This window comes from Arabidopsis lyrata (assembly GCF_000004255.2).
Source record: "Arabidopsis lyrata subsp. lyrata unplaced genomic scaffold ARALYscaffold_5, whole genome shotgun sequence".
NCBI classification, from domain to species: Eukaryota; Viridiplantae; Streptophyta; class Magnoliopsida; order Brassicales; family Brassicaceae; genus Arabidopsis; species Arabidopsis lyrata.
This window is the reverse complement of record NW_003302551.1, coordinates 17244688-17267895: the sequence shown is the minus strand read 5'-3', so window position 1 is coordinate 17267895 and position 23208 is coordinate 17244688. Positions and strand designations below refer to the sequence as shown.

The 23208-nt window shown below is 36.0% G+C and overlaps 5 protein-coding genes and 1 long non-coding RNA gene across 6 annotated transcripts; 4 read left to right on the top strand and 2 right to left on the bottom strand.

Moving 5' to 3' along the window:
• LOC9312348 (AP2-like ethylene-responsive transcription factor SMZ) lies at positions 1 to 3249 on the top strand. The gene is made up of 7 exons (XM_002877964.2): positions 1 to 630; positions 744 to 769; positions 1136 to 1166; positions 1308 to 1395; positions 1506 to 1654; positions 2568 to 2647; positions 2882 to 3249. Exons 1-7 carry the CDS (start codon positions 212 to 214, stop codon positions 3127 to 3129), a joined length of 1041 nt encoding a protein of 346 aa, XP_002878010.1. The 5' UTR covers positions 1 to 211; the 3' UTR covers positions 3130 to 3249.
• Positions 3250 to 3392: 143 nt separating this feature from the next.
• LOC9314078 (pentatricopeptide repeat-containing protein At3g54980, mitochondrial) lies at positions 3393 to 6813 on the bottom strand. The gene is made up of 2 exons (XM_002876233.2): positions 4121 to 6813; positions 3393 to 3923 (listed from the first exon to the last, which is right to left on the bottom strand). Exon 1 carries the CDS (start codon positions 6750 to 6752, stop codon positions 4200 to 4202), a length of 2553 nt encoding a protein of 850 aa, XP_002876279.1. The 5' UTR covers positions 6753 to 6813; the 3' UTR covers positions 3393 to 3923; positions 4121 to 4199.
• A 108-nt stretch (positions 6814 to 6921) lies between these two features.
• LOC9314077 lies at positions 6922 to 8982 on the top strand. The gene is made up of 7 exons (XM_002877963.2): positions 6922 to 7059; positions 7132 to 7615; positions 7748 to 7865; positions 8007 to 8116; positions 8223 to 8308; positions 8438 to 8583; positions 8708 to 8982. Exons 1-7 carry the CDS (start codon positions 6978 to 6980, stop codon positions 8759 to 8761), a joined length of 1080 nt encoding a protein of 359 aa, XP_002878009.1. The 5' UTR covers positions 6922 to 6977; the 3' UTR covers positions 8762 to 8982.
• Positions 8983 to 9727: 745 nt separating this feature from the next.
• Positions 9728 to 10357, bottom strand: LOC110228018. Its single transcript, XR_002331615.1, has 2 exons — positions 10250 to 10357; positions 9728 to 10162 (listed from the first exon to the last, which is right to left on the bottom strand). It is a non-coding gene; the product is annotated as an uncharacterized LOC110228018 (long non-coding RNA).
• A 1294-nt stretch (positions 10358 to 11651) lies between these two features.
• On the top strand, positions 11652 to 15327 carry LOC9314076 (protein disulfide isomerase-like 1-3). Its single transcript, XM_021025791.1, has 12 exons — positions 11652 to 12256; positions 12594 to 12723; positions 13110 to 13275; positions 13359 to 13477; positions 13564 to 13644; positions 13810 to 13896; positions 14015 to 14089; positions 14179 to 14247; positions 14327 to 14407; positions 14503 to 14637; positions 14736 to 14792; positions 14892 to 15327. The coding sequence occupies exons 1-12, from the start codon at positions 11688 to 11690 to the stop codon at positions 15054 to 15056; spliced, it is 1734 nt and encodes a 577-aa protein (XP_020881450.1). The 5' UTR covers positions 11652 to 11687; the 3' UTR covers positions 15057 to 15327.
• Positions 15328 to 17993: 2666 nt separating this feature from the next.
• Positions 17994 to 20518, top strand: LOC9312347 (patatin-like protein 7). Its single transcript, XM_021026021.1, has 2 exons — positions 17994 to 19662; positions 19938 to 20518. The coding sequence occupies exons 1-2, from the start codon at positions 18463 to 18465 to the stop codon at positions 20250 to 20252; spliced, it is 1515 nt and encodes a 504-aa protein (XP_020881680.1). The 5' UTR covers positions 17994 to 18462; the 3' UTR covers positions 20253 to 20518.
• The last annotated feature ends 2690 nt before the right edge of the window (positions 20519 to 23208 follow it).

The window sequence follows — 23208 nt, the reverse complement described above, 5'->3', positions numbered from 1 at the left end:
AAAAAAAAGTTGAAAAGGCAAATAAAGGGCAAGTGTATCCAATGCAACCTTCACAGTGAACACGTCCCACGTTCTTTTTTCCTCCCTCTTTTAGAACTCTGAACTCTCTCTCTCTCTCCCTCTCTCGTTTTTGACACTTATCCTCTCTCTTTTTCTCTATCTCTCTCGCCGGAAAAAGAGAACGACGTCGTTTGTAGCTAAAGACTCGATCATGTTGGATCTTAACCTTAAACTCTTTTCTTCTTATGACGAAGATGATCAAGATCGGAAAGTACCATTAATGATCTCAACCACCGGTGAAGAAGAATCTAACTCCTCTTCCTCCTCCACAACAGATTCTGCAGCAGGAGATGCTTGCATCACTTTTGGAATTCTCAAACGCGACGATGACGTTGTTCCTCCTCCTCCTCCTCCTCATAAAGAAACAGGAGATCTCTTTCCGGTGGTGGCTGATGCTCGTCGGAATATTGAGTTCTCCATCGAGGACAGTCACTGGTTGAATCTTTCTTCTTTACAAAGAAATACACAGAAAATGGTGAAGAAAAGCAGAAGAGGACCAAGGTCTCGCAGCTCCCAATATCGTGGCGTCACTTTTTACCGTCGCACCGGTCGTTGGGAATCTCATATTTGGTAAATCAAAAAAATATATATATATAAATTCATTATTTCATTTTTTCTTTTATTATTGTTGAATTATTTCTATATTTTTCTCTAATTTTGGTTTGGGATCGATGAATTTGTAGGGATTGTGGAAAGCAAGTTTATTTGGGTAAGTAGATCAGATTTTTATTTAATTATTGGGTCCTCTTTATTTACGTGTGTTTGTGTGTGTGTCTATTTTTAGGAATAAACGATGAATTTTAAAACAATCATATTTTTGTGATAGTTTTGATTTGTAGATCTTGTCTGACAACGTCTGTTAAAAAAGTTTTTTTTTTTTTTGGTCAACTACCTATATTTGTTTTTTAAAGGATGTATTTTTTTATTTATGTTGTAAAAAGACAAAAACATAATTAACTATTACAGCTCATTACCTATGTTTGTTACTTCTGTCTTTCACCTTTAATTAAACACCTGTTGTTGATTATTAGTACTAATCTAACTTTTCTCCTTCACTTAATTTTCGTTTTAACAGGCGGGTTTGATACTGCTTACGCAGCAGCAAGGTAAAAGAAAATTCGATATATTATTTGTTACAACATTCGTCATTTTAATATGTTTTAATTTTGTCAATATATACACATTAGAGTTTGTTGAAGACAATAAAGAATTAATATCAATTTGACTTATTCATAAATGAATACCAGGGCGTACGACCGAGCTGCTATCAAATTCCGTGGTCTCGATGCAGACATCAATTTCGTCGTGGATGATTATAGGCATGACATCGATAAGGTTAAACATATATATATATATTACGTTATGAAGATGAGTGATTTCTATGTATAGTCGTTTTTTTATTTGTCAAAATACTTATGGATCTTAAATTATCAATTTACGTGTAGATGAAGAATTTAAATAAGGTGGAGTTCGTGCAAACACTTAGGCGAGAGAGTGCGAGTTTCGGAAGAGGAAGTTCCAAATACAAAGGCTTGGCTCTTCAAAAATGCACCCAATTCAAAACTCATGATCAGATTCATCTCTTCCAAAACAGGTACCATTTCGTTAGACAGACACATAATCTTTTGACAAGTTTAAAGTGCAAATAGTTGTCTGATTAGTGATACATGAATAAAATATGGTTGAAAATTTCCATATATACTTTCTGAGATATATGGCCTAATTTTACTATTTACAATCTACATCATGGAAAATACTACATTTCCTTTGGTGGATGGGATGACATGCAATAATATTCATCCGTTACTTATCTTAATCATATTCTATTTATTCATGTAGTGTTTTACCATTGACCTTCACATTACTTATCTTAACCTTCACATTTTTGGAAAAATTATTGTTGTTTTACAAAATTTCAAAGTTTGCTAAGAAAAGTTACAACCTAGCTAGCTAGCTAATAATAATATTGATTTTTATATACTACTAAAAGAAAGAATAAATTTTATTCAATTCAATCATATATGGCCACAACGGAAAGAACAAAAAAAAATCATATATGGCCACATTAATATTTTTTTTTGGGTTCAAGTATGATTCTGAAAATTACTTTACATATAACAAGTATACAAAAATATTAGTCCATATACAATGACTCCTAACTAAATAGTAAGAAAAAAAAAACTCGAGAAGGTACAAATTTTTAGACTCAAATTTAGTTTTCTAATTGAATGGTAATTTTCAACAACTTTTAGTTATCTCCCACAAACTAATTAATACCAAGCCAAAGTTACTTTTGTTTCGATTTTTCATCTTTTTATGTGCAAGCTTGAAACCATTGTCCTTTTTAAGAGTTTGATACTGTCGGGGACGATGGTTTCTTTGTTTACCTTTTATGTTTCGTCGTTTATGATTCATAGATAAACATTATTAACCTAAAAATGAAACAAGAGTTAGTATTATGTTTTGAATAACTTGAAATTTTTTATACGTGTGTAAAAAATTCACAGGGGATGGGATGCAGCAGCAATAAAATACAATGAATTGGGAAAGGGAGAAGGAGCCATGAAGTTTGGTGCCCATATCAAAGGTAATTGGTAAATGTGGTGTGACTCACAATGTAACTAAGTTTATTACAAGGCTGGTTGATAAATTTAAGTGGAAATTACCCATCTACATAACACTAACCACAAATTTCACATCTACTTTTGATTTGATCAAACAAAAATCCCTAGCTAGCCTAACCTTTTCATCAAAATCTTATCATTCTCTCTTTTTAGCAACTTAGTAATCAATATCGATCTTCAACATTGTCTTTTTTTAGAAAATGCTCACAGTGATCTTGAACTAAGTCTTGGAATTTCTTCATCATCGGAAAATATAAAGTTGACAACGGGAGATTACTATAAGGGTATCAATCGGTCCACGATGGGTTTATACGGTAAGCAATCATCAATATATTTACCTATGGCGACCATGAAACCTCTGAAGACAGTTGCAGCATCATCAGGATTCCCATTTATCAGCATGACCAGTTCCTCATCCTCCATGTCCAATTGTTTTGATCCATAGGATCGTTCTACACTCTTTTAACTAATATATCTTGTTTTCTATCTGATTATTGTATACGACCATAAATTTGATTCTTTCCTTAATGAGTGAGAAATATTGGAAGTGTTTCTTCTAACTTCAGCTCGAATTATATACAAACTTGGTTATCATCACGAAGAATTTGCACATAAAAAAATAAAATGAAAGCTATTTTAGTAATGTTGATTTTCTTGACAAGACAAGCTTGGTTCATTAAAAATTGTGACTAAAATCGTATTATAATCTAGTTCGTACCACACGTATATTCTAATATTAGTTTAATCTGATCTGGTTACTCAAAAATAGAGCATTTTAGTTATACTGTCTGTCTACAATGTTTTGCCAAAAATATTCATTTTGATTTCGTTCATAAATAAAGTACATCACCACCAGTAGCGTAAGGAAAGCAGCGTGTTAAAGTTCCAGAACCACAAGGTCAAAGGTTTGACCTTTATAGGCAACTAAGATCATCCTTTATGAGCTGAGCAAAGCTGATCTCAGAAGCAGGCGAACGGTTCGAATAACTATAACCTCGCAGGCTAAACCGGTAGATATTATTCATTGTGTCAGTTGCAGGTCCTTTCTGGGTTTTGAATCTGGCAGATTTCAAAAGGACTTTGCGTTTTCCTGTTCCGGTTCACATCGGGTAGCCTTACTCGAGCAGACAATATGCTAGGAGAATCATATGACGAGTTTAATAAGGACTCGGTGCACTGGTTTCATCACCCGCCAAGCGCCAACATTAGATGCTTCAGAAGACCTTGAAAAACTGGAATCTGGTTTCAATTTGGAAATAAAAGAAGCTCAGTATAAGAATACAGTGTCATTGATTCTGGTTTGAATCCGTCATGTTTTATAAAATTGACAAAAACAGAAGGCAGTTCTTAGTTTCTTTACAGAAAGTCTATAAAGTCTCCCTCTTTCATGAATAAAAACATCCATACTAAAACCGTGCAAAGTGAAAAGTGCACACCTTAAGCAGTCAGATTATCGGGTCACACGGAAAGCCAAAGCTAAGTAACCAGTCAATAATGTGGCCCGGTTTTGCCAGCCTACAAACTTGCTGCACGTATAGGTTGAAATTTTCCGACTTTCCCACTAACTAGAATATCAAATGTAGCACCATCAGGTAGAATACCCTTGTCAAGCATCTCATCGTGAAGTCTAAAAGCCTCATCGAGATTTCCTTCTCTATAATGTCCTGCGATCACTGCGTTGTAGATAAGAACATTTGGAGTCACATTATTCTTCTTCATCTCCTCAAACATCTTAACCACTTTTACAAACTGTCCCTTCTTGCTAAGACCGTTTACAATTACTGTGTACATGATTTCATCAGGGACAAGACCCACCGCCTGCATTTCTGTGTACAAATCAGAGGCCAGGATCAAATTTCCTTCTTTCAACAATCCATCAATCAGTGTTGTATATGTACCCAGATCACATCGTAGACCGTCTTTCAACATTTTTTTGTACAAATCAAGGGCTGCTACCATGTTTCCCAAATTACGAAATCCAGAAATCAAGCTGTTGTACACAGGTTGGCTTGGATTCAATCCTTCTTCAAGGAGTTCAGAGAACAGAGCAGATGCGCTTTCCATGTTACTCTTTTTGCAGAACCCATGGATAAGAGCACCATAAGCTGGAATATCGAGTTTGACACCTTTGTTCTTCATTTCGTCTCTCATTTCCAATGCTTGATCCATTCTGTTATTTTTGCATAACCCATCCATCAAGCTGGTATAAGTTATGACGTTTGGAGAAATACCATTGGCACACATCTCTTCGTATGCTGCAACCGCATAATCCATTTCACCTTCTTTGATAAATCCATCTATAATGCTATTGTAACTCATGCAACTAACACAAAACCGTTTTTCTTCGATCATATTTGCCAACAGTTCTCTTGCTTTGGATGTCTGACCAACTTTGCATAAACCATTGATAATTGTTTGGTATACAACCCCGTTGACTTCAATATTGGAAGAAGTCATTTGATTGACGACTTCCAAAACGTTTTGTTCATCATGATTCTTGAAACATCCATCAATCAGAATGGAATACGTGTAGTTATTCGGCTTTAGACCCTTTTCCAGCATATTTGAAAAAACAGTACGAGCCAAGTCCATGTTTTTCTTTCTGCAGTGGGCAAGCATCACGTTATTGTAAGAAACAACATTCGGTCCAATACCTCTACTTTCCATCTTCCTTAATAACTCCGTAGCTTTGTCTATCTTACCTTGCTTGCATAACCAGGATAATATAGTGTTACATATGAACACGTTTGCAAGACCGGTTTCAAAAGACTCGTCAAAGAGTTTCAGTGCCTCTTCATGTTTCTGACCTTTCAACCACCCTTGGATTATCGTGTGGACATGAAAGACAGAAGGAGTAAGACCTAAACTTTCCATTTTCTTGTAAAATTCAAGCGCCTTTTCCATTTCCCCGTTCTTACTAAACCGTTCTATCAGAACCGAAAAAGTAACGCTGTTTGGAGAGGGGCCTTCATTTTCCATCTTATAAAACAAATCCAAAGCACTACCCAAGTCATTGTTCTTGCAGTGTCCCGTGATCAGACTTGTCGCAGCAACTACATTCATCGATATCCCATCACTCACCATCTCATCCTTCCATCTAATTGCATCCTCCATGTTACCTTGCTTCACGGAAGCCAAAATCACAGAAGTATACGTTTCCTGCGACGGGACACACAACTTCTTCTCCTTCATCTCTCTCAATAAACTATTAGCCATAGCCAAATTGAGCGTCTTGCAACAAGCCTGAACAGCAAGACTATACAGTAAACTATCCGGTTCTGCTCCTCTCTCGATAGCTCTACTAAAAACCTCCAAAGCCTCCGCAGGCTTCTCTTCTCTCAAACTAGCTCGCATTAACAATTGCGTTGTGCCATTATCACCATCAACACCAATGGCAACCATCCTACTATAGAGTTCCTTAGCTTCAGTTATCGAATTCCTTTGAACTAAAGCACTCAAGGTCCTATTCACATATGGAACAAATGGAATCACACCTAGTTCCAACATCTGATTGACGATATCCACAGCATAATCCGTTTGCCTATCTTTGGAATAAGCATTCAACAAGTAATTAAAAGCTCGTGAATTGACTTCAAACCCAAACAACTTCGCCGAATCCACCAAATTACTGACCAAAACACTTGCCATTGGAGTTGGATTGCTCGTAGAAACGTACCGTATGAGCAAATCGCTTGCACGTCCATAGGTCTCAGGAGAAGTAACCAGAATATGAATGAGTACCCAGAAGACGTCACCATCTTCAAAACTTCCACGCCATGGTCTAGCCCAATTATAGAAACGAAGAGCAGCTTCTGGGTTGTTCCTGCGATTGAGAAGAACGTCGATTACAGATGCATCGTCCTTCTGTTCAGGCTTAGCAGCCAAAAGACTCACTTTGGAGGTAACTGGGTTTTCTTCAGAAGTGGATCCGCAAACTAGTCTCTGCTCTTGACTTGGATTCTCAGATTCTTGAGGAAATCGAGACTGTGAACAAAAGGGTTTATTGTTTCTCAACCAACGGAGACGAAGCCCTGAAGGGATTTTTCTAAAACCCAATAAAGATCTCATCTTTTTGGGTTCTCTCAACTATCTTCAGCAGAGAAAATAATGTTCGGAGAAAAAAATAAAAGAGACAACTTGAAATCCCGAAGATACAAAAAAAAAAAAAAAAAAAAAGCTTAAACCCTAATTTCGTCTATTAAACGGCGTCGTTTTGGGGGTTTTTCCTTTTAAAAACATTCTCTTTTCCCGTTTTATCTAATTTCCCAAAGCACAAGAAAGAAAGAAGCAAAAATGTCGAATTGCAGATTTCTCTACCACAACGGTGTCGTTTTGGAGGCTCCTCCCGTCACCACCTTCCTTGAATCGCTCACGGGTATGCAATCAAAACTATATAGACTGCAAAAGTTTGAATTTTTTTGATTAAAAAGTTTTGAGAAATCTACAGGTGCTTATACAACGACGAGAACGATAAACAATGGCACTAGTTTCTTGTTCTGGGAGAGACATATGAAGAGACTTTCTAGCTCGATTCGTATCCTTTTGAATTCAAAGCCTGAGCTTTTGTTCAGTTCTGGGTCATCACCGCGGGTTTGGATGAATCAACCAGTTCCTCATTCGAGTATATACGATCTAATCAATGGTTCTATGAGCGAGGCCCTGAAGTCTGTTGTTGTCAAGGAAAGTGATAGAATTTATGGAGAAGAATTAGCGGTAACTGTTCTTGTTACTGGTAATGTGGGGAAATTGAATAGGTTAGATGATGGGAACAAATGTGATGAGGAGAGAAAGGTTCTGGATTTTCTAGATGTGTGGTTGCATTTAGGTGCATACTCGCCTTTCCCGTTAGATGTTCGAGAAAATGCTGCGAGTTTGGCTTTGGTTGGTCGTGGACGAGATGTCGCTGCTGCTAAATACTCAGACTGGGTTAGGTATTTGTGCTTGTGCTTATTTAACCGATTCTTGAGGATTCTGATAGCTCAATTTGTCAGGGATTTAGCTTGTGGATTATTTGAGTTTTGTTGTTTCTTTCTTAATCTCGGTATGGTTTATGATTTAGGCAGGCTTAGGAAGCCTCTGGAGAAGTTTAGATCTCCTTCGACCACTGAACTTCTTTTGTCAAACGATGGTGATCATTTACTTGAGGGCTGCATCACAAACTTTTTCGTAGTTTGCCGCAGGGTACTAACAAAAATTTGGTTTTTTTGTTCAAGCACAATTCACCTATGTGATTATGATGTTTATTGTCTTCATTTATGTGCATTACAGAAGTTTGAATTTCCTTTTTGCCATTGCATGATTTGCTGTTGGATCTCATTTTAGGTGAAGTCATCAGAGAATCTCTACGGCGGGAGTTTGAGCGAGTTTGAGGTGCAGACCGCACCTATAACTGATGGTGTGCTAGCAGGAGTTATAAGAGACCTTGTCATCGAGTAAGAAAGTTTTTAAAAGGCCACAATAAGTTAGACCATTAAGAATGTTGAATATATTAGTCTCTGTTTATGGCCTGATCAACCAATAATTTTGCTTTCTTGTCAGAGTCTGTTTAAGCAAGGGGATTCCATACCGCGAGAGAGCACCTTCGTGGTCTGAGCGTGAGCTTTGGGAAGAAGCCTTCATTACAAGTAGATCTTTCCATATCCATAATCTGTTTTCTAATATTCTCGCATATATATACTTGTTTTGGCCGAACACTTTTAATGTGTTGTGTGATGTTTGTATTTTTTAACATCCCAAGAACTCATTGGATTCAGGTAGTCTGAGGATTTTGCAGCATGTAGGGACGATCAAAGTACCCATTGGTTCATTGGAGGCATTGGCTTGTAACAAACCTGAGGAGATTCAATGGAAGGAGAAAAGGTTTAAGGAAAGACCTGGGATGATCACTGAATTAATCCAGGTAAAGCTTGTTACTTATATTACCCTTAAAATCATTGGTTTTAGTCCAGTTTTGTTCTTGTCTGAGTCAAATCAAAGATAGAAATCACTTAAAATTTTTGTTTGTCATTGTTATGCTGGAGTAGAAAGCGGTAATGGAGAGAGGTATTGAAGAAGGGTTCCCGTTGAAGGCCTTTTAGTGCTCTTCATGATTTTGCCAAATAGCTGAAATGTTGATTCGTCTATGGTTTGTATTGACGCCAATATCTTCCCAAATCATCACTGATTATTATTTCATCGATCTAAAATGTTTAAAATGTTCTCATTTTAATATCTGTATTTGGTAGTTTATTGTCATACTTATGGTTGTGTTGCTTCAATAGCTTCAAAGATGAAAATTAAAAGTTCTTTTGTTGTTGTTGTTGTTGTTGTTGTTGTTGTTGTTGTTGTTGTTGTTGTTGTTGTTTATTCTGAGAATATAGCCAATATATAATCGCTAAAATAATTAATTATTTGTGACCTAACACTGAATTTAAGTTGGAATACACGTTAGCAATGTGAGCTAGAAAACTTGATAACGTTCAGCAAATATCCACGTCTTTTAATTGCATGATGCTTGGTTGATCTGATTTTGTTGTTTTTTTGTTTTTATGTTTTCGCAGTCACATATAACCAAATAACTTGTGTACTTTTTTTTCCGAACTTGGTCTCATAAATAATTGAATTTGTCATTTGAAGTCAAAATAAAGATGCACAAGTTTAGCTATAAGCTAGAACATTAAGTTTTTGCGGAATAATGCAAAATTGTACGAAATAGTGATACACTTACTTATTATTCATTTATTTTCCAACACGTTCTTGTGGCACACAGCTCTGTTCTGTTACATGCACACATATATCTTCTTCATGTTACACGATGTACTTTCAAATTCTTCGTTGAAATCCAAGACACTGGGGGACACATTATCTAAACGGCGAGTTGACGAGAAGAAGAATGTAAAACGATGAAAAGAAGGAAAGAGAATATTGGTTGCTCCACGAGGCCACTTGAATTCTTTTTCCTTCTCACATCAATCATGTTAATTTGGGCTTCCTCATTAACTTAGCCAGCACAAATGTTGGTCTTATGAAGGTATATATGCAATATGAGCTACAACGACTATCACTTCCAAAAACATAGTTATGATGATGATATGACCCTCCAAAATTTAAGAAAGATATGTACGTTCAAAGTTCAGATACAATAAACTCTTTTTAAAATAAAATAAAAATCCACAAGAACTAGATACACAACTTTATATAGATCTCAAATATATTGTTATTATACTCGTTATTACGTATATAAATATAAAAATAAACAATGGTAAATAAATAAATAAATGGAAGTTTATCGTATGTTTTATCCCATATCGGAATTAGCATATAGTTGCAAAATTTTACGTTCTTCCTAACAATACATTCAGCCCAGGACCACCCTTCGTGTTGGCAAGTAATATTACATCTTCTTAAGCCGTCAACTCTATTACAGAGCCCTGGAGGCGCATGTTTGCTTGGGACTCCTTCACACTTACATTCGGGACATCTAACAGCCGTTGTTTTTCCTATTGAAAAATACACACCAAATGTAAAAGATCAAATACAAGCACATATCCAAGCCTTTTTACGAGATTTATAAATTATGATCGTACCTATTAGAATCAACAAGCATATCAACGAAAAAACAATGTAGCTAACTCCGATTTCACTCGTTTTAGACATTTTTTGTGTGTATTGCTTTTTTTTTTTTTACTGATTGAATGTTTATGTGTTTCAACGTCAAAGTATTGAATATAAAGAGTTGTCAGTACTAAAAATAGAAGCAAAATAAAAGTAGTCCTTAGAGAATATTGCCTTTAAAACTGCTTGTAGAGGAAGAAAATAGAAATTTGATGGACATCATATTTTCTCCTTTTTTAACTTTTTTTTTTGAGTAAATCAAATTGATTGATATCTGAAAAAGATTACATGATACATAAACATCTCAAAACAAACGTTTACGCAAATACAAAAAATTATTACAATTTAGAGGAATTAGTAAAGAATAACTATGTTATCTTTATACTTATAGACTAAGAGATATAATCTGTTAGAGCATCTCTAACAGTAGTGTCCTGAGAAATGTCTCAAGATTAAAAAAATAAAAAATAATAAAAAATAGGAGAGAGGGTAGACACTGGTTTGAGAAATTTTGAGAAATTGTGTCTCCACTTGTCTTTATATTATTGGTCAAATTCTCTTTTTATAATTTATAATTTAAATAAATAATTTATTTATTATAAAATGATTAAAACAATATTTTTGAGACACCCACACAATGTCTGATGGATGGAGATGGTCTTATGTTCTTCATTCACATACTTTTTAATTATTAGTATTTTTCTTCATTTGAAATGATATTATACGAGGATACTGTTTGAAGTTTGATATTTTAGACTGAAAATATTTCTAAACCTTTATTAAATTCGATGGGCGATTATAGCTAACAATAAGTAATTGACCCATTCATCTTACAACTATTTAATACCTAGGTGATTTTGTCCACACCCGGGAGAAAAATAGATTAAAGTTTTTTTTCTTTCTAAAAATCAGCTATGCATTAATTACGTATTATGACTTAATCATTGGTCGGATTTGCAGTAAATCGTTTAATCTTGTTTGTACATTTTCCATATATCCTGCAAGTATGACACTATCATATGTTAATCCGATAACTTCTTAGACACATATGATGAGTAATCACTATAAAAAAAAAATCAAGACCATGTGTTAATATGCTAAACTACAAATATAAAATACCACACTTGTGCAACACTTAATAAAAATTAACATCATAATAATTAGTTAATTACTACACTCTTGGTCTATGCACGACACCCGCCTTTAAATAATAAATCCAGGTGCATGACACTTCCACGTCCCTCGCTAGATCTAACCTTAAGTCAACGATGACTCACAAAGGCCACGTGTCACTCGTTCATTCGAGTTATCCACGTGACTTCTTATTACAGTCTTCTTGACTCTTTTTTTTTTTTTGGCTGAAAATTATAAAACCCAAAATCCCACAAACTTGATTACTTACATACAACAATGGCGTCGTCATCTACAAGTATCTCTCTCCTTCTCTTCGTCTCTTTCCTTCTTCTTCTCGTTGACTCGCGTGCAGAGAATGCGTCCAGTGGATCGGATCTCGACGAGGAATTGGCTTTCCTCGCCGCGGAGGAATCTAAGGAACAAAGTCACGGCGGCGGTTCGTACCACGAGGAGCACGATCAGTACCGAGACTTCGAGAATTACGATGATCTCGAGCAAGGAGGCGGCGAGTTTCATCACGGCGAGCACAGTTACGAGGAGGAGCCGTTACCAACAGTCGACGAGAAAGACGTGGCGGTTTTGACCAAGGACAATTTCACCGAGTTCGTCGGCAACAATAGCTTCGCGATGGTGGAGTTTTACGCTCCTTGGTGCGGCGCTTGTCAGGCTTTGGCGCCGGAGTACGCCGCCGCTGCCACGGAGTTGAAAGGCGTTGCCGCGCTCGCCAAGATCGACGCGACGGAGGAAGGGGATTTGGCTCAGAAGTACGAGATTCAGGGCTTCCCCACCGTTTTCTTGTTTGTCGACGGAGAAATGCGCAAGACCTACGAAGGCGAAAGGACTAAGTAAGTGTACATTGTTAGGATGACATGGTTTTCTGAAAAATATTGAGATATGAACATAGATAGGTCATCAGGTTTAGCTTTGGATCTTGAGAGATTGTTTGATTTGGAAGATAAATTACTCATGTTAATGATGACTCTGAAGAAAGTCAACTATGAAGAAATTTTTTGAATTATTGATGTTGATGAACCTAGGAAGAAATAGTGCAATAGAGGGGCATGTGATTTATTCTCTCTGCTTTGGTTTCTCATCTGTTAGTTTTCAATACGAATTATTGGTCAAAAAATGCGTTTCACCATTATTGGTGTCCTGATTGGATAAAAAAAATTAATTTTGCAGGGATGGTATTGTGACTTGGCTGAAGAAGAAGGCCAGTCCTAGCATCCACAACATCACTACTAAAGAGGAGGCTGAGCGTGTTTTGTCCGCTGAACCTAAACTTGTTCTTGGTTTTCTCAACTCTTTAGTGGTATGTATCCTCTAAATCCAAGGTGTTTCTTGCGTTCCTTCTTGGATTTATCTCTCCTTTTTAACTTCTCAGAGTTTTAAAACTTATGATCAACCAAGTTGGTTACTGTGGGACTTCTCTACCTGAGAAAACCAGAAAGGATAAGAAATGGAACTGTTATCGTTAAGCATATTATTGCCTCTAGTGTTTAGTATGTCAAAGATACAAGTGGTTTCCATTGCAGTATATGTAAGGTTGCCATTAGGTTTTGTATATCAGATCTTCTTGTCTAGTGCGTTTTTCTTTGTGTTGCAGAGAGTTTTAAGAGGCTGGATTGACAAGTGTGAAAATATTTTGCTTTTAATATCTTATTTTTGCCATATTTTTCACCATTTTCTCTTGCTCAGGGGTCAGAGAGTGAGGAGCTTGCAGCTGCATCCAGACTGGAAGACGATCTCAGTTTTTACCAAACTGCAAGCCCTGATATTGCAAAGCTATTTGAACTAGAAACCCAAGTCAAGCGTCCTGCCTTAGTTTTACTGAAAAAGGAGGAAGAGAAACTTGCCCGTTTTGGTAAGACTCCTCGAATACATTACCTTTTTTTTGTGCTACTTAGATTTCCTCTATGTCTCTCTCATCAAGCTTCTTTTTGGCAGATGGAAATTTCACTAAAACGGCTATAGCAGAGTTTGTGTCAGCCAACAAAGTCCCATTGGTGATCAATTTCACAAGGGAAGGTGCATCACTGATTTTCGAGAACGCTGTGAAAAACCAAGTAAAAACAATTTGTCTCTCTAATATTTCCCTTTATTTATTGCTGCTATTAACTAATGAGATGGCATTTTGTAAAACCCTTGTCAGCTCATTCTTTTTGCCACGGCAAATGAATCAGAGAAGCACCTTCCCACTCTGAGGGAGGTGGCAAAGTCCTTCAAGGGAAAGGTAATTTTTATCTTTGAATTTTCTGTGGTCATTTTTGCTCACTTTCTGGAACATTTAAAAATCACCTCGTGCAATTATTAGTTGCGATTGATATATACCAAAAGGAGAGGTGGATGATAACTTTAGTTATTGAATCAAAAGGGCAATCTTCTCTTTTGTCTGCAGTTTGTTTTTGTTTATGTGCAAATGGACAATGAGGATTATGGAGAAGCAGTTTCTGGATTCTTTGGTGTTACCGGCACTGCCCCCAAGGTAAAGTAGTTGGTGTGAAATATCTGTGTATCGGTTTTGTTTCTGTTATGCACATGATACAACAAACCAAACTTTGGACTACAAGGTTTAAGTATCCAATCTTTCCTTGCGTATGCAGGTTCTTGTATACACTGGAAATGAAGATATGAGGAAGTTTATTCTGGACGGTGAATTGACCGTAAAGAACATTAAGGTAGGCCCAACATTCTAGTTTCTGTGAAATTTTATGGTTTAAGGGCGTTTTGTTGGTTATCTTAACGCAATGGCTTTGTTTTAAAATAGACACTTGCGGAAGATTTCCTAGCAGACAAACTGAAGCCTTTCTACAAGTCAGATCCACTACCGGAAAATGTAAGGCGTCTGACATATTTTTACACACATCTAACATCCCCACACAATACTGATTCACTTGCTCCTAAATGAAACGCAGAACGACGGTGATGTTAAGGTCATTGTGGGAAACAATTTTGATGAGATTGTTCTTGACGAGTCAAAGGATGTTCTTCTCGAGGTAATAATCACTTAAATTTTTGAATTGAAAACCGTTAGAGCCTTGCTTACACATCTTAGGGTTATATATGCCTAAAGCGTGAGTTTTGTCAATAGATATATGCTCCTTGGTGTGGGCACTGCCAATCATTTGAGCCTATTTACAACAAGCTTGGAAAGTATTTAAGAGGCATTGACTCGTTAGTTGTAGCAAAGATGGATGGTACCAGCAATGAGCATCCTAGAGCAAAGGTGATTAATAAAAACAAAAAAAAATTACGAAAGAGCTTTTGGTGATTCAAGACACAGAGATCTGATTTTGGTTTTTTTCTTACTCTCTTTTTGTTCAGGCTGATGGGTTCCCAACAATCCTGTTCTTCCCTGGTGGAAACAAGAGCTTCGATCCGGTTAGCAAATATATCAAACAGTGTTTTGAAAACCTGCAAATATTTTTACTTGAGTACTGAAATTGTTATAACTGTCTATCGTAAACCAAAAAAAAACAGATCACTGTGGATGTTGACCGTACAGTAGTGGAATTGTACAAATTCCTGAAGAAGCACGCATCAACCCCATTTAAACTTGAGAAACCGGCAACACCTGAACCGGTGATCTCGACCAAGAAAGCTGATGAGAAGATCGAGGGTGATAGTTCCAAGGATGAGTTGTGATGATCGGAACAGAGTGTGTAACAGGCTATAGATGAAGACTCTTCTATACATGATAAAAAAATGTTTTGTCCTTGTTTTTTTTATTGTTGTATGCTATGAAATGAATAATTAAAAGAATTTTTGGTTTCTCAAGTTTGTGGATGTAACTGGAGGTTTGTTTGATCCACACATGATAGATAAGGCCCATGTTTCTCCTCCTCATTTGTATGAAGATGGTGTTAGATGGTTGGAAGAATTCTTGTAGAGACAAGAATGTTGCATTGATTCTCAAGCTCGCCTTTCATGCATCCATCTACATTCTTTGGAAGGAAATAAACTCAAGACTCCATAATGCCTCTTCAAACCCTGCCTCTGTCCTAATTCTAGATATATAATGAACATCATCTGGTGTCGTCTTGACTCGCTAGCAAGAGAACTACGAATATTGCCTCCAAATGTCTCTTATCTCTAGCTATTTGGTTTGGAGTGTTCCAATCTTAATGTGCTCTTGTGTATTCTCCCTTTGTTGACATTGTTGTAGGTGTGACTCGTCTTATGAACCGCGTATTATGTGACTGGGGTTTCAAGAGTTTCTTGACCTGATTGATTATTAATGGTATGTGTTAAAACAAAAACTCTTCATATTATCTTCGACCATCCTGTCCATCAACTAAGTCTCGTGAAGTCCGAAAAATCAGGATTGGGTACTTGATATCATCTCTTTCTTCTTGGGCCATCATACTTACTTTTATGTTTTCTATCTAGCTCTTTGTTGGGTTTTCTATGATTCAAAGTCGATTCTTCATTTTTTATGTGGGCTGGGCTAATTAGTCAGTTGGGCAATAATTACTTTGTAACAATTTCGTTCCCATGTTTTCAATCAAATCGATTATCGATTATAAGAAATAAAATAAAATTAATAATAAATATATAAATTGAAGTTTTTCGTGTGTTATCGGTTACTGAAGACCAACGTTGGATTAGTATAATAGTTAAATTCAGTTAAGCCGAAAACGTAGATACTAGATACCTAAAAAGATACAAGTTCGATTTTCGTTGAGAGAGATAATTTATTGAAATCTGATTTTGGTTCCGAAAGATCGATGAGCTAGCCACGAATTTCAAATTACAGAAAGAAAAAAAAAAGATAGTTGGTACGAATTACGAAATATTTTTTTAAATGAAAACATTAGTTCACTTTTATACTGAAAAGACATTTTAATATTCTATATGGCTAACCGAATAAATGAACAATTCAAATGAAAATAAAAATAGTAGACGGAATGACAAAAAATATATAATTAAAATGCTAGCGTCGTCACATTTATTTTATAAATTAAACGTATTATATAGACCGGATTAATGGTTCTGACTATAACAAAATGTAACAAACCAAATAATTATTTGAATTATGTATTTTTTTTTTAAAGGAAAAAATAAGAAAGTGTCTTCTAGTTAAGTATAGTTAACCATCCATTTCTAAAATTTTATTTATCGGAACTCGATTCTAATCACGTTATTCCACATAATAGAATTTGGACTATAAATTTATCAACTTAATAATGTCCCAAAAAAAGGTTAGAGAACACGATAGAACTTTGACTTATGAAACTTTACATGAACATATATATATATATATATATATATATATATATCTAATCTAATCTATTATTGAAAATTCTATAATTTATTTCTAGAGTCCCTCCACACACGTTTCTGCAAAAAAAAAAAATATACTAGACATCTCTTTTCCGTAAAGGTGAAAATATATACAAAAAAATATCAATATTTTTCTTTTAATTAACATTTCATTTCTTTTAATTGCATTTTATATATAGGGAAATGTTGGGTACAAACCAACGTCCCACATCGGAAGTTTAGAAAAGAAGTTTCTAATATATAAACAAAGTCCAACTCTAATTAATATGAGGCCTTTTGAGAAGGAGCCCAATAACAAATCTGTGCGGACTTGAGCATGTAGGTCCAAAGCGGATAATATCATATTAATGGAGGAGTTGGAATGGGCTTAGAAAGCCCAATAAATGGTATCAGAGCCTAGGTTGAAAAATGTGGACCTAGGAGTGTGGGCTAAAGTTCGGTCTGGGAGAAGCCCTCAAATGTGACACGATAAGAAGGTGCCTCAAGAACTTCGCGAATAAGAAAGTGCCTAGTTAGGGTGCCTAGGTTTCGCTGAAGAGGAGGTCCAATGTTCGTGGTCCTTGGTTTGAAGGGAAGATTGTTGGGTACAAAACGTCCCACATCGGAAGTTTAGAAAAAAAATTTCTAATATATAAGCAAAGTCCAACTCCAATTAGTATGAGGCCTTTTGGGAAGGAGCCCAATAACAAATCCGTGCGGGCTTGAGCATGTAGGCACAAAGCGGACAATATCGTACTAATGGAGGACTTGGAATGAGCTCAATAGGAAAAAAAAAAACAGATTTTGAAAGTAAAGCATTCAACGTTTATTAGTTCTAAAACTAATTGAAGCTCTATATTAGCGTTACATTTGTTATGTAAAATAAGAAAGTCAAAGAGGCAGAGTAAAGATTAGGTGATACTTGCAAAGTTACCTTTCTTTTCCAAAATATAAGTTACGTCTCAAGTTTATCAAACTATTAGTTATGCTCTACATTTTTTTCCAATCTATAATTTATATTTGTAAACAGAAACAAATGCCTTTTAAAGTCTTGTATGGAAAATTAAATCCAAAAAAGTTAGTATCATTAGAGTAAATATTCATTATATAAAGATCTTTTTCATACTCAAATATGGGAAATTTTAGCATCAACAGTAACTTTTATTTTTTCTTCCAATATATAAGCATTTAATAAAATAATTACTCAAAGTATAAAAATAATAAAGTCCCTGTAAAAGTGAATGCAACTACAAGTCTCTGGGATGGCAAAATTGTTAGCACTAATTATGTGTTTGTAGTACATAAAATAAATAAAAATTATTAATTGCTCGTTCCTCTTATTATTAATAATCCGTGGTTTGTCCTTTCTCTTCAATCTGGGTTTGGTGGGGAGGTTTTAAGTCAAGCGTGCGATATATATATCTCAAAACAGACATCCTCTGTTCTTGCCTCTTCTTCTTCTTCTTCTTTATCTATACTATATTGGTGTTTCATTTGTTCTGCTTAAGAGTAAAAAAGATTCATCCTTTGATCGGTCCTCCTTCTGATTTGGCAAAAGACGAGCTCGCTCGTGTTTTGAACAAGAGATACAGGATTTTGAAGATTCCTCGCAAAAGAAAGACTAAAACTTTTTTTGAATTTGAGGGGGAAAAGAAGAAAGATACCATTTTTTTTTACCAGAAGTCGAAGACTGGTTTTTTGGTTTTGGTCTGAAATCTCTCTTTCTTCGTGTTGTTCATAGTATGTCTTAATTGGGGTTAAGTTACTTGATTGGTTTCTCTCGATCATCATGCATAGAGTACGCAATAAACCGATTAAATCCACTGCTACTGCTTCCGTTAAGCATTTAATCAAACAGAGAGGCGGAGGGAGCGACGGAGCTACGGCGGCTTCCAAGTCGGCGAATGATAATAATAATCAGAATAATAGCCTCTTGACGGATATGCAGGAACCTAGCATCGATACAGATAAACTCAGCTACGAGATTTTCTCGATTCTTGAGAGCAAATTTCTTTTCGGGTACGACAACAAAGACGACGACCCCAAAATCAATTTCGACCCGAAACCCGAACCCGAACCCGCCAATTCCGCGGTTGCTGGCTCGATTAAGAACCAGAGAGGTAAAATCTGTATTCTGAGCATCGATGGAGGTGGAATGAGAGGGATTTTACCCGGTAAGGCTTTGGCTTATCTAGAACACGCTCTCAAATCTAAATCGGGTGACCCGAATGCCCGAATCGCCGATTACTTTGATGTAGCCGCCGGGTCCGGTATAGGTGGGATTTACACAGCGATGTTGTTCGGGTCAAGAGACGGTAACCGTCCGATCTTCAAAGCAGAAGACACGTGGCAGCTCTTAACGAGAAACGCCAAGGGTCTTTACGGAGGAGGAGGAGGAATCTTGAAACGGGTCTTGAGAACCGGGTCGGGTTGTCGTTCCGGGACGGCTAAGTTAAAGAAAGTGATGAAAGAGTCTTTCTCGGAGCTAACCTTAAAGAATACGCTTAAACCGGTGCTTATACCTTGCTACGACCTCAAAAGCTCTGCCCCGTTTCTGTTCTCACGCGCGGATGCGCTTGAGACGGACGGCTATGATTTTAGGCTATGGGAGGTTTGTACAGCGACTTGGGCTGAGCCGGGGGTGTTTGAGCCGGTGGAGATGAAGTCGGTTGATGGGCAGACCAAGTGTGTGGCCGTTGGTGGAGGATTAGCGATGAGCAATCCCACAGCGGCTGCAATCACGCATGTGCTGCACAACAAGCAGGAGTTTCCGTTTGTGCGAGGTGTTGAGGATTTGCTTGTGTTGTCTCTTGGTATGGGTCAGTTGCTTGATGTTAGTTATGAGTATGATCGGATTATCAAGTGGAAGGCTAAGCATTGGGCCCGTCCCGCGGCTCTTATTTCTAATGACGGTGCTGCTGACACCGTCGATCAAGCTGTGGCCATGGCTTTTGGTCACTGCCGCAATAGTAATTATGTCCGGATTCAGGTATTGGCCACACTGCACAATTGCATTTGATAACTTTAAAAAATAGTTGATTTTCTTAAAAAAACTAGGACATTTCTTTTGATTTAATGAAATTTGTGATTGGTGATAATTTTGGTGTTATATAAAGTTCATTTCCAAATCCTAGTTATCTGGTTTGTGTGATTTATATGAGCTTAGTAGCATTGTTGGATGATATAAAGTTTGGATATGTACTTGTAGGTTTTTAGCAAAAATTTTATGTTTATGTAGTTATGAATTGATGTGTGTTGTTGCAGGCGAATGGGTCGAGCTTAGGACCATGCAGTCCAAACATAGACACAGACCCTAGTGAGAGCAATGTGAATATGTTGGTGGGAGTAGCAGAGGAGATGCTGAAGCAAAAGAATGTAGAATCGGTTTTGTTTGTAGGTAAAAGAATCGATGAACAGAGCAACTTCGAGAAGCTTGACTGGTTAGCCGGGGAACTTGTTCTCGAGCATCAAAGGAGAAATAGCAGAATCGCTCCAACCGTAGCGTTTAAGCAATCCATCCATAGAGCAGATCAAAAGACAAGGGACAAAGATATCGGTGTGACCGCAAGAGAACGATAAAATAAGAAAATGGTTTACTTAGATGATTGTTTAGGATAAGGTTTTATTTCTTTCTTCTTAGGTCATGATTTGTTGTATAGATTTGTATTTTTGAGTTCGAGTGTCCGAGACATGATGAGAAAAGGGGAAACACCTATCATCTTGCAAAAGGGCTCAAGCTCCTTCATTCATGCTGCCAAAAAAGAAAAGAAAAAAAGAACAAAATGAATCCTGTAATTTCGGTTTGTCTTTGTTTTCATATAATGATCATGATTTCTTCTTTGACATTTCCACTAGCTCAAGAAAGGTTATTAATCAGCTTTATGTAACCCAAATGAATCTAAAATGTGTTTATTTTTTAATTGCCTTCTGCTTATGTGGAAAGAGAGGGCTGTGAAAAGAGAACAGTTTAGATTCTAACTTGTGAACACAAATGAATTTAAAAACGCTAAAGTTATACTCCCTCATTTCCTTGAAGTTTGATGTTCTAGTGTTTTGAGTTTGTTCTACCAAGATTGATAAACTAGATTTTTTTTTATTTTTAATTAATTGATTTTAGTAAATCGTAGATTTCAAGGCGTAATGATTAACTGTTTCAGATTATTATTAGTTCATAGTTTATTAAAAAATATTTAATAAAAATAAATAATTAAACAATGATTGTTTCTTAAGAAATGTGAAATGTCATTGATAAAATATAGGGAATGAATCACGGAAACATTCCACTAGTCCTGCCAATTCACGAGTTACTACTACTAATCAAATCGATAGAATCAAGTCATCCAATAAAACACTCTTGGGGTTCGTGATACGACACCATTAATGACAAAAGCCATAAAACCCCACTTTATATCATCAATCAATAGTAGCTATTTTAATGTTGGATTTTGTCAGATTCTATTTTAATGTTGAAAACTACGTGTAAACGCCATGAAAAAAGCTCTTTGATTAATCGATTTAATTTTCATGTGGGTTCCAAAAATGTGAAACTTAGGAACCTAATGAATAAAACGTAACATGTGATCACATCATACTGGTTTATTTAATTTGGTTAGGAATTTGATTAAACCAACAAAAAGAAAACAAATGTTGTCGTTTGGTTCTTGCGCGTGTGCGTCCGTCGAGGGAGGGAGGGACGGTGCAGAGAACAACGTCACATATATCTGTGAGTAACCCCACGTCTTTGATTGTCGGTTCGGTCTCATCCACCGACACTCGAAACAATATTTTCATTTGTTTACAAACTATATAGATTTTTGTTTTAAATTTTGAGATCTCTTTCATATCTACCAATTATGCATCGGTCCAAATATGTCTAGTAGCAAATTTCATCTTTAGTTTGGTTGCTTCTTTACCTGACGGACGTCATTTTTCATAGGGACACCAATAATTTCATGGTTAGCTGCTCATTCAACAATAGTAGTTTCAGACTTTCAGTTTATAACAAAGATTGGGTTCGAGTTGACTTTTCGTTTGAAAGAAACGTATCTAATAAGTCAATCCAAAATTATTTTGGTTTAGTTTGATTACAATAATCTTTTGCGATAGTATATCTACTATTTTGGATTGTTTTGGTTTGTAGTTTTTGAATGACATTTATTCTTATTTAGGTTTGGTTTAGTTTAATGCACAGGTCAAATGGCACTTAAGTCCATATCATTTTCTTGCATTGGAGACAAGAACAATATTAGTCTAACCATTATCGCCGCCAAATACTCAGATTCGTAGTTTTAAAAAATGATTTTTTGGGTGGACAACCATTACACGTAGTTGAACTACCGATACAGAGGTAGATGAAATGATTTTGTTTCTTTGTTAAACTTTGAAGGTTTTAACATTTTTTAGTGTCGAAATTTGTAATCGATATTTAACAATGATCCACTTTTTTAATCATATTGTAATCGGATTCAAATTTGACCATATCTACAAATCGCTTTCAAACCGAATAAATTGACTGCATATAGATTCCGAGAATAGTTCATAATGGTTTAAGTTATATATCAACTACAAATTAAGCATTAGACCAAAAATGAGAGAGAAGATGGTTAGCTTTTGTCTACTTCTTCTACTCGCATAAAAAAGAACGCCGAAAGTGAAACTTTTTAACAAAGTGGGCTTTGAGTTCGCATTGTGTGTTCTTATTCAATAAACTTTTGTTGTCTTTTGAGAAGTTGAAAATCTGAGATTTCACAAAGAAAAAGGAAAAAGAAAAAGAAGAGAGGAGAGGTTAGTAGTAGAAGAAAATCTTTTAGTGGGATACTCTTGCCTAGCACCGGGTAAGCATCATGGGGTCTACTCTCACGTCTCATTCCACAATGCGACAACAACAACATCATCAAAATATGGCAATCTGACTTGGTCAATTTCTTAACCATATTTGTAAATTCTCTTTTTTCAGTTATCTATTGATTATTGAATGCATCAATAGACACATGCTTGTACTGGGGGAAAAAAGCAGATTCTCTTCTCTTTTTTTTTTCTTTTCTTTGTAAAGCATAAAGAGTGAGGCGGACAACCTACAAAATGCTTCAACATTATGGATTATGTGAGTTTCTAATTTTTATAAGATGTTTAAATAAAACAAAAAATTATTTCATCTAATTTGATGTTTTTGTATTTTAATGCAAGATAAGAATATGTAAAATCTTTTCAAAGTTTATTATCCCTACAATTATCTCTTATCATTTTTAGCAATAATCATTTCACAAAATTTTGTGCGCAATAGGCCAATAGAAAATGAAACGGAGAACTACTATTTTGTATTTATTTTCCTTGTTGAATCATTCTCAAACATAAAATCGGAAAATAGCCATTTGAGCCTCGAGGCCCAAAAATTCCAAAAACCCAAAACCAAGTTAAGTGGCTCTACATATATGAGAAATACAGTGCAAAATGAAAACGGATTGGGTTATGTTTTTTGTTTACGGTGTCTGGCCAGCAACGACTCATCAGTCATCACCGATTCTTATTTGTTTTG

Excerpts from the sequence above, each read along its gene's own strand:
- LOC9312348 (XM_002877964.2), top strand. The coding sequence starts at position 212 with ATGTTGGATCTTAACCTTAAACTCTTTTCTTCTTATGACGAAGATGAT. Across the intron at positions 1,396-1,505 it reads ATAGGCATGACATCGATAAG|ATGAAGAATTTAAATAAGGT; the intron begins GTTAAACATATA and ends ATTTACGTGTAG. Across the intron at positions 2,648-2,881 it reads GTTTGGTGCCCATATCAAAG|AAAATGCTCACAGTGATCTT; the intron begins GTAATTGGTAAA and ends GTCTTTTTTTAG.
- LOC9314078 (XM_002876233.2), bottom strand. The coding sequence starts at position 6,752 with ATGAGATCTTTATTGGGTTTTAGAAAAATCCCTTCAGGGCTTCGTCTC.
- LOC9314077 (XM_002877963.2), top strand. The coding sequence starts at position 6,978 with ATGTCGAATTGCAGATTTCTCTACCACAACGGTGTCGTTTTGGAGGCT. Across the intron at positions 8,117-8,222 it reads ATAAGAGACCTTGTCATCGA|AGTCTGTTTAAGCAAGGGGA; the intron begins GTAAGAAAGTTT and ends CTTTCTTGTCAG. Across the intron at positions 8,584-8,707 it reads TGATCACTGAATTAATCCAG|AAAGCGGTAATGGAGAGAGG; the intron begins GTAAAGCTTGTT and ends ATGCTGGAGTAG.
- LOC9314076 (XM_021025791.1), top strand. The coding sequence starts at position 11,688 with ATGGCGTCGTCATCTACAAGTATCTCTCTCCTTCTCTTCGTCTCTTTC. Across the intron at positions 13,478-13,563 it reads AGAACGCTGTGAAAAACCAA|CTCATTCTTTTTGCCACGGC; the intron begins GTAAAAACAATT and ends AACCCTTGTCAG. Across the intron at positions 14,408-14,502 it reads CAAAGGATGTTCTTCTCGAG|ATATATGCTCCTTGGTGTGG; the intron begins GTAATAATCACT and ends TTTTGTCAATAG.
- LOC9312347 (XM_021026021.1), top strand. The coding sequence starts at position 18,463 with ATGCATAGAGTACGCAATAAACCGATTAAATCCACTGCTACTGCTTCC. Across the intron at positions 19,663-19,937 it reads GTAATTATGTCCGGATTCAG|GCGAATGGGTCGAGCTTAGG; the intron begins GTATTGGCCACA and ends GTGTTGTTGCAG.